The sequence below is a fragment of the Gavialis gangeticus genome, unplaced genomic scaffold (genome assembly GCF_001723915.1).
Source record: "Gavialis gangeticus isolate Ggan-Ray unplaced genomic scaffold, GavGan_comp1, whole genome shotgun sequence".
Taxonomy (NCBI): domain Eukaryota; kingdom Metazoa; phylum Chordata; order Crocodylia; family Gavialidae; genus Gavialis; species Gavialis gangeticus.
The window spans coordinates 93,101,457-93,110,450 of record NW_017729032.1 but is presented as its reverse complement, the minus strand read 5'-3'; the positions used below and the strand labels follow the sequence as shown (position 1 = coordinate 93,110,450).

Here is an 8,994-nt window from a genome sequence, read left to right as displayed (position 1 = left end):
TGGGTACTTAATGTTAAACATCCACATTTCTAAATTGGATCCCTGGTGGAGAAAAGCCTTCAAAATAATACTCTCTGGTCAGTCTAGTGCAGTATCAATTGAAATGCAGTTTGAAATGCAAGGTAGAGCTTCCAGTTCTCGCTTCAGAAAGTGTTATGCTGAATCTGGAACACTTTGCATAATTTAATTAATTATGCCACTAAAAACTGATTTTCTCTCAATTTAAAGCAAACAGCTTTTATAAGGGTGAACTACAGCACCCAGGGATATCAGGTGTCCAAGCTCTTAATCCTATTATAAAGAGTTGACAACCACTGATGGAAACTGGAAAACGTAAGCCTCCAGCAGGGCAACAAGTAATGAGGAAGAATGCAGTAGATTTTTAAAGCTTTTTGAAATGACTGTCTGTATGACAAAATCAAATTAAAAAAAGGCAAGGGAATTGCTGGCTGAGGGATAACACTTATTTTAGTTTTATATTAATACCAATAGCTGTTTCCTCTAAAAGAAAAGTTGTTGAACTCAACTAACATAACAAAAACACAGCAAATGGCCAATGCTTGCTGATTGTATCTATGCTTGTCCATATGAAGGATTAAGAGTAACTTGCTGTACTTCAAAAGTGATTTCTGCTCTTATGGCTTGGATAGTCACGATGATTTATTTACATTGTAAACTAAGGTGGGCAAATTATATTAGACTTCAACGGTGCACCTACCCAAGATGCTACGTCGCTGTAGTGATGAGCTACGGTGATGTAACATCAGCAGGCACAAACCATGATGCCTAGACATGTTCCAAGTGTCAAAGAATTTCTCACTGATTAAGCATTAGCCTGGATGGTAGTCCTTCTGGATTTTGTCCCTGCTATTTCATTACATTACTGGTTTACTGACACTCAAAGCAATGGACACAAGTAGTTCTAAGGCATAAAAATATTTACTGTCATTTACAAAAGCTCTTATTTGTGTCCAGATATGAAATGCTTTAATCAGAAACTCTATGGCTTACAAAATTTACTCTATCACAACATGTCTATGAAACCCTAGAAAGATTCCCACTTTTTAGAGATGCATTAGATTTCACATGCTGCATAAAATGCAAATTCACTTGCCCTATTTTTTTCTATTTGCATATGATAAAGGTCAGCTTTTCGCAATAAAAAACTGCATTTTATCTTAACACATAGCATTTACATACCTTTAACCAGATAACACATCTGTTTTTTAATACAAGTGGAAAAAATAAGTACAAATTTAAAATAGAAAACTTGTTGAGGCTAAAAGAATTATACATAAAATGGGGTGGGGGGGGAGATGTCGAAATGATCCAGGTTTGAATTAAGGTCCATAAAAAATCATTTTGTCCTTTTGCCTTCTTTATTTTTTTTTTCTAGTGAGCCCTTTTCAGGGCCTGGAAGAACCCTAATATGAAATCTTCAGAACAAAACTTGAATTTCAACAAAGTTTTTGTAATGGTCTTAGGCAGGTAGGAGTATTGGTTGTGGGAAGATACATAATTGAGACCCTACTGAATTTAAATCAGTTTGTATAGTCAGGCTCTTCAAAAATGTTATCTGGAAAGCATAAAATGTACAATCTATTCTGATAATAAATATACCATTTAGAAAAAAAAAAAGATGTGTAGGAAACAAAAATAAAACAATCAAGTTATTTTTCCAAATGATAGCTGAAAGTCCAGTCTCACCGGTGGCCAGCATATTTGAAAGCCAGATACCATATTTACTTGTGTATCACACATTTTTTAATGAAGATTAATCATCCCAAATTGGGGTGAGTGTCTTAAGCAAGGGATATGATTTCTAGGCTGGAATGGAGGCATGGGGTGCTGGAATGACTGCCGAGGCTGTTCTTGGCTTCCAGCCACAGGGAGCAGGGGAAAAGTCCATTCATCAGCATCACTCACCTTCCCACTAAAGCTCCACAGATAAAGGCGGTAGCTTTTGGCTGAGCAGCAAGAGGCGGGGGAGTGATGTTGATGAATGGATTCTGCCCCTGCTTCAGGTAGCCAGCATTTAGCACGGTAAGCTTGTGCTGTAGCAGGTAAGATTGGATTTTTTTTCTTTGTTCTACTTTTCCAAAACAAGGTGATTGTCTTACTTTCGGGATGTACACATAAATGTGGTACTTCATATATGTGTTGAAGCATCTGACTCTTCAAAATTGAAGGTGATGTACCCACCTATCAGAAAACAGGATCTGGTCCTAAGACTGTCATGTCTTGGCAAGCTAAGATATAAACATTTGATAAGGGTTCTTTCAATTCCTTGTAAAATAATAAAGGTATCCAGTATAATTGATTCTTTTCATTGTTTAATAAAACCACATTGTTTGATTGCTGGAGAATTTGGGCTGAATTTTCATTACCTACTTCTGAACAATTTACATTGGGATCTAGACAGTATTGAGCTAATGACTTAGAATTTATATTGAGCCTTAACTGTCTTCATGAAGTAGCTAGGAAAAGAAAATTGTGGCAGTAACTGAGTATTTTTCATTATAAACTATGTTGTACAGCTTTTACAATCAGGTTTTTAATAGATCTAGAGAATTAAATTGGAATTTTACCAACTTTTGTGCTTTTGTCATCTCATAAAAATATTGTTTTAAAATGTCAAGACTAATGGGCTAATCTAGCTGCTATTGAAGTAAGTGGTATATAGACTATGTCCTACTACTGATCAGCTTATTGTGAAAAGTAGCTTCAAAAAGTGAACAAAAAAGGAGAACTTGAAGGAAATGTTTAAAAGCTAAATAGAAATATAATGTTCATTAAATAGATTGTGTTGGTCATAGCCTTAACAATCATTATCAAACAATACCTCTATCCTGCCTTAGCAGGTGTATCACAAACAGGTCCAGGGAGGTGATACTTCCCCTCTATGCGGCACTGGTCAGGCCACAATTGGAGTATTGTGTCCAGTTCTGGGCGCCGTACTTCAAGAGGGATGCGGACAACCTTGAAAGGGTCCAGAGGAGGGCCACTCATACGGTTAAGGGCAGCAGGTAAAGCCCTACAAGAAGAGACTGAGGGACCTGGATCTCTTCAGCCTCTTCAAGAGATGGCTGAGAGGGGATCTTGTAGCCATTTACAAATTAAGCGGGGGGAGGGGAGACAGCAAGAAATGGGAGATGCTCTGTTTACTAGAGCACCCCTTGGAATAACCAGGAACAACGGCCACAAACTGACAGAGAGTAGATTTAGGTTAGACATCAGGGAGGACGTCTTTACAGTAAGGGTTGCCAGCATCTGGAATGGGCTTCCAAGGGAGGTGGTGCTCTCCCTTACTTTGGGGGGACTAGACAAACACCTGGCTGGGGTCATATAACCCGAGCGCTCTTTTGTGCCTGGGGCAGGGTGTCAGACTTGATGATCTATTGAGGTCTCTTTTGATTCTAACAACTATGAAACTATGAAAACTTGTTGAAGGCACTGAGGCATGTTCAGTAAGTAGTTCAAAATTGGGTTCCATATACAAAAGGGGCTTACATATGTTTATATTCATACTGTTAATATACAGTGTTCATACTTTTATTTAAAAGACTTCTTCAGTTGTGAGATCCCTTAAAGTTTTCATCACATCAGTTATATACAAATCAATAACTTCTGTGTGTGTGTGTGTGTGTGTGTGAGAGAGAGAGAGAGAAATACTGGTATAAAACTGAATATTTCTGTTTTACTATATTGTATTAAAAGGTACAGATAGTCACTGTAGTGAAAATCTGATTTCTCCATAGTCTGATATCCTGCTATACTGATCATCTATTAGTTCAGATTCTTTCTTACTTTCAGTAACCATTAAACAAGCACAAGAGTTGTTGGAATGGACCTTCTACTTTTTATATTCTGTAGAATATAATGAAATATAAATGGAATATTTATCTTTGTAGCAGTGCTTGTATGCTGCTTGCCATCAGTGAGTGATAATTTTAATTAATATCTCCAGTTTTATTTTAGTACCAAATTGAAGAACAAATATGAGCAAAAGTTAAATTTTACTGGCCATGGTCAGACAATACAAAATTTCATAAACTTGACATGTAAAAATACTCTACCGCATAAAAAACAAACAGTGTATATATAGAATTACAAAAAGATAAGTGAAGATATTAATATAATACATATATAACATTAAATTAAAAAAATACATTGCTGATTTCTCATTGGAACTATTTTTTAAACCCTTCTTCTAGCCAGAAATTAAGAATTCAGAGCTTACTAATTTTCCAAATCAACTAATACAAACCTTTGTGTTTCTAACTATAAACTTCAAATGCTATCCTTACCTGATTGTCTGAAAAGATGGGTTTTCCTCCTGGTTGAAAACAAAACAAAACAAAAAAACAAAATATAAAACAACAACAAAACCCCCTTTCCCCAACTCCCATATTCCAAAACAAATTTGCCAGCTGCAAAATGGGTTCAATTGGTGGCCTTGCTAACAAATTCACACATTGCAAATTTGGAGTCTTCCTTCATCCAAATAATTTATATTCATTCCCCACAGGCAGCAGTGATGGTTCTTGGGATAAAGAAAAACTTCAGTCTCCCCCCACCCAAGGATCACAGGCCTCTGTTAACCACCCCAACTTGCCTGGACAGCATAATCTTCCAGTTAGTCATCCTCTCAACCCTCTTCAACAGAACCACCTTCTGCCAAATGGTACGGGTTGACATCTTTCAACACTAACATCAGCAATTTGCAAAGTCCTGTCTTTCTTTTGTGTTTACTTAAATAGGCCTTGCAAAATAAAAGATGTGGGCAATATGATAAGCAGGGGAAGGGTAATAAAGAACAGCGATAGATACAGTAAAACTGAAACTTAAAACAATTCTTAACCTGTGCATCAGTGGCATACTAATTTATTGGTAAGGCACCTTACAGAAAGTATTAAAATAGACAGCATTTATAATGAACAGCAATGGATTAGCTATGGTATGGTACAGCATTACCCTGATCTGAACAAACTAAGAGGTATACCAGCCTCTCTCTCTGTATAAATAACATAGTAGTGGGAGTTATGCACACACATACATGTTAAATGTTCTGTATTGAAATGTTGGAAGAGTTCAGTTTGAAACATGCTTGGTGCCAGTCACTTCAACATCATTTGCTCATCAGAAAAATATATTAACATTTTATCTTTAAAAAATCATATGCATATTTTCATGCCTTTTGTTTTTTCTTTCCCTGTAGGACTGGAACTTCCTTTTATGATGATGCCCCACCCATTAATTCCTGTCAGCCTACCTCCAGCATCTGTCACAATGGCAATGAGCCAGATGAACCATCTTAGTACCATTGCAAATATGGCAGCAGCAGCACAAGTACAGAGTCCCCCATCCAGAGTCGAGACATCTGTTATCAAGGTAAACATCAAAGAGAAATATTGGTTATACGTAGTTCATTTCTATACAGAAGGATGTCAGGTTAAAGTAAAGTTGTTCTCATCAGATATCATAAACTTAGGGTTTAATGTTCACTAAATGTCATGCAGTAAATCATAAAGATGTACTGTCTGTGTCTACATGAGGCACTACTGAACAGTGGTTACTGTGCATTTATTTTGTACTTGTATAATCAAGTATGAAATAAATGTGCAGTAACTAGAGTTATGCACAGTAGCCTAATAATACTGTGCAGTAACATATTAGCACTCTTTGTGCTGTGACATGTTACTGTACAGTATTATTCAGCTACTGTACAGTTAGCATCTCGTGTAGACACCCAGTATGAGCAGTGCTGGCATGAAAAATCTCATTGAAAAACCCAACTGCAGTAGATACTGATTTTTGGCATTGTTTATGAACTGGAAAGTCTTTCTTCTGACTTAATATTGAATTAGTCCTTTAGTCTATAAAGGTAGAGCTGTATTATTCCACCTATTAAACACCAAAACAGATTTTAATTCTACTCTGTTCAAATCCTGAAAAATCTATTAATGCATCTACTTTTGTAATATGCTACTGTTGTATTCTTAAGATTGAGTGACACAGAGGAAGTATGGAGAAAGAAGAGGAGATACACACCTCTTGTGTTAACAGTTTTTCAGAGATATGTAGTGAATGGAATAGAATCACATTTAGGTGCCTAAATCTATTGATTTGACAAATAGGTAGAATAGAATCTGGTTCATAGTTTCTGTGTGCATTTCCCAGATAAGTTAGATGTTTGGAATATTGATGCATTATTCAGGGATCTCTGTGGGCAAATCTCTCCATATATATCCTTTGATGCTCTTGAAACTTCCACTGAAAAATAAGTCTCCCCCACACACTCCAACCTGGAACTCTAGCAGTTAAGATAAACTCTACTCTTTTCAAGATCTCTATCTGGTATGCTGTAGAGTTGGCATTCCTAGAGCATCATAATTTCACTTCCAGCTTTGGTGGAGGACTGTCGGGGTGGGGTTTTGAAGTTTTGTGTAGGCAGTATTGAAACTGTGGTGGAGACATGTCCTACCACATTTATAGAGTCTTTTTCCTTCCCTAGTAAGGGATGCTCTGCTGAATTTTGCATATATTTTTTTCTGAATATTCATATTGATTTGCCATTTATTCATCTTTTATTTTATCTGCTGCATTCTTTCTTATACTAATAAATGTGATGTGAAATACTATTGCCTTAAGCAGCAGGTGAATTCTCCAGAATATAGGTGGAATACTGAATGTATGTTAGAATGCTCTTCTACCAGTTTGATTGGATTTTTGTTTTGCAGGTTAAAGGCTGCATTCCAGCTTGTCAAACTAAACAGATTTTCAGCAGTTCCTAAAACTGCCATTACAAGTTTATAAGCAGATCAGCTGTATTCACAGGCAAAAAAGATTTGCAAGTGCAGTTTTATATTTAATTTTGGAGGTGTGTTTGAAATCATTTCCCCAGCACAATCTTTGTAGTAAAAAAAAAATGAAAATTGTAAAGAACTATATGATTGCCTAGAATTGTAAAGAACTATATGATTGCAAGTATATTACAGAAAAAAAGAAAGAAAATACATTTAAGCTCCTTTCAAAGTCAGCAAATTTCTGATTTTCTGTGGGTAGAAAGGCAGGGCATTCCAATAACCTAGGACCATGTTTCTGACGGTGCAGATTCTTCTAGTTAAGCAAACAGGGGGGGTCAAATGTACTCACCTCAGAAAGTGAGAAGCTAAAAAGTGTGACAGAAACTTGTTAAAGTGATTAGGACTGGGCATAATTATGACTTTTCAACGTGAGTCTATCTATTATTCTGATAGGCGTTTTGACATCAGAAAGTAACATTGCATCTAAACAAAAGCCATACTTAGTTGCATTATGATTCCTGCCTCTCTGTGTGTTCTGTTTTAACTTGAGTGATAGTTAGCAAGAGGTACGTGATACCAGCACTGTTTCCTGGAACATAGGAGGTGTTATTCATTCTAAATTTATTTTCTAAATTGCCATAGTAATCATTCCTATTGCAGGAATATATGATGAAGAATATAGTGATACTGAGAGAGCAATGGAGGACACAGTGGCTGACACGGCATTCTATTTGTTAGTGTTACAGCCTTTAAATATTATGACCAATATACTTATTTTTCTGCATCCTGCACATATTACACAATTTTCCTAGCTTTTTATCATCTAAAGTACCGTATCTTATTTTATATGCAAGAGCGAGAAATTTAGTCTGCACTGCTCTTTGGCATTCTCCCATAGAGCTAATTACAGGTACCACAATCCTAAGAACACTTTTTTCCCCACTGTCTGTTCTTCCAGACTCCTTTACTGCATATTTATATAACACAGATAGCTGGGGAGAGAGAACAATTACAAACAAAGGCAAGGTTTTCAAAAGTAAAAATGTTGTACTTGAAAAAACATACATTTTTAAAAAAACTTTAAATCTTTGCCTATTTATACATGGGCTTCAGGGATGACCAGAACAATTGTTTGTTTTTCACTAAATTTTTCTGTATCACATGGGCTAAGGACATAAATTACACATAAACAAGTTTAAGTGATGAGAAACCAGTTCAAATCTGTAACACAACAGAAGTTCAGTGCACATAAACTGCTTTCAAAATGGATGAAAGTGGTTTAAGATAAACCTGGGATGGATGTAGTATCAGACTTAACTAATTTAGGTTAAATTGGTTTATTGAACTTTTGTCCCAGATTCCCTCCAGATCCAAGTTAACTCATAGTCCCCCTGCATCCTAGGATGCTTTGCACCTCCCTAGCAAGCCCCCCTTCCCCCCCCTCATAGGTGGGCTAGCCTGGGCCTAAGTTGTCCGCTCCAGCCAAGCAGGTATGCATGCTCTAGTGCCCCCTGACTTCTGGTCTGGGCCACTGCAGGCATGTGGGGCATTTCCAGAATCAAAAGTGAATGTCTGTTCACTTGGTTATCTGTTCAATCTATACAGTTTAGACTAACCTGCCAGATTGAATCAATTCAGCCTCAGGCTTTTTGATTGTCTGTACTTAGCGACGGTGCTGCCACCTGAGGTTATCTTTGCCCCAACTTCTATACTTTTTCCCACTTTGATTCATAGCATATTTTAGACAGAAGACAAGGCCTTTGGTGCAGTCAACAGTTATCCCTTGGTGTTGCCCTGCCCTTGTCCTCTCTTTAGCTTTGGACCACTTCCAATCTACATACTCTAGTAGGTATGGATTATATTGCAACTACATTTCAATTCAATACCTATGCCAGATCCCTTTCCTGTCTTTTTTCAGGGATCCTTCACATGAAAGTCTGCTATAGCAGGAGGTTTTCTTCCTGTTACCTTTTATTCTATTGACCTCAAAGTTATCTTTGCACTTCAGAGAAAAGGAGTTTTATAGCATAACTTTCTAATTCCAAAGAGAAGGGTTGGTATCCTGTGTTAGACCTAAGAAAGCTTAACACCATCAAGTGCAAGCTCCATTTCAAGCACCAAACACACTTGTCCACCTTGCACTTTCCTGGTCTCCAGAACATCAAAGCAGACTATCTTAGTAGATCCA

The 8,994-nt window shown here is 36.9% G+C and overlaps 1 protein-coding gene across 1 annotated transcript in view; it reads left to right on the top strand.

The window, feature by feature from the left end:
• DACH1 (dachshund family transcription factor 1) overlaps positions 1-8,994 on the top strand; it is a gene marked incomplete at its 5' end in the record, with an annotated part of 684,310 nt that overhangs the window by 472,915 nt on the left and 202,401 nt on the right. Inside the window, 2 exons of the mRNA XM_019523822.1 lie at positions 4,529-4,684; positions 5,219-5,391. Of these exons, the coding sequence (XP_019379367.1) occupies positions 4,529-4,684; positions 5,219-5,391 (329 nt within the window). The remainder of the gene's footprint in view (positions 1-4,528; positions 4,685-5,218; positions 5,392-8,994) is intronic.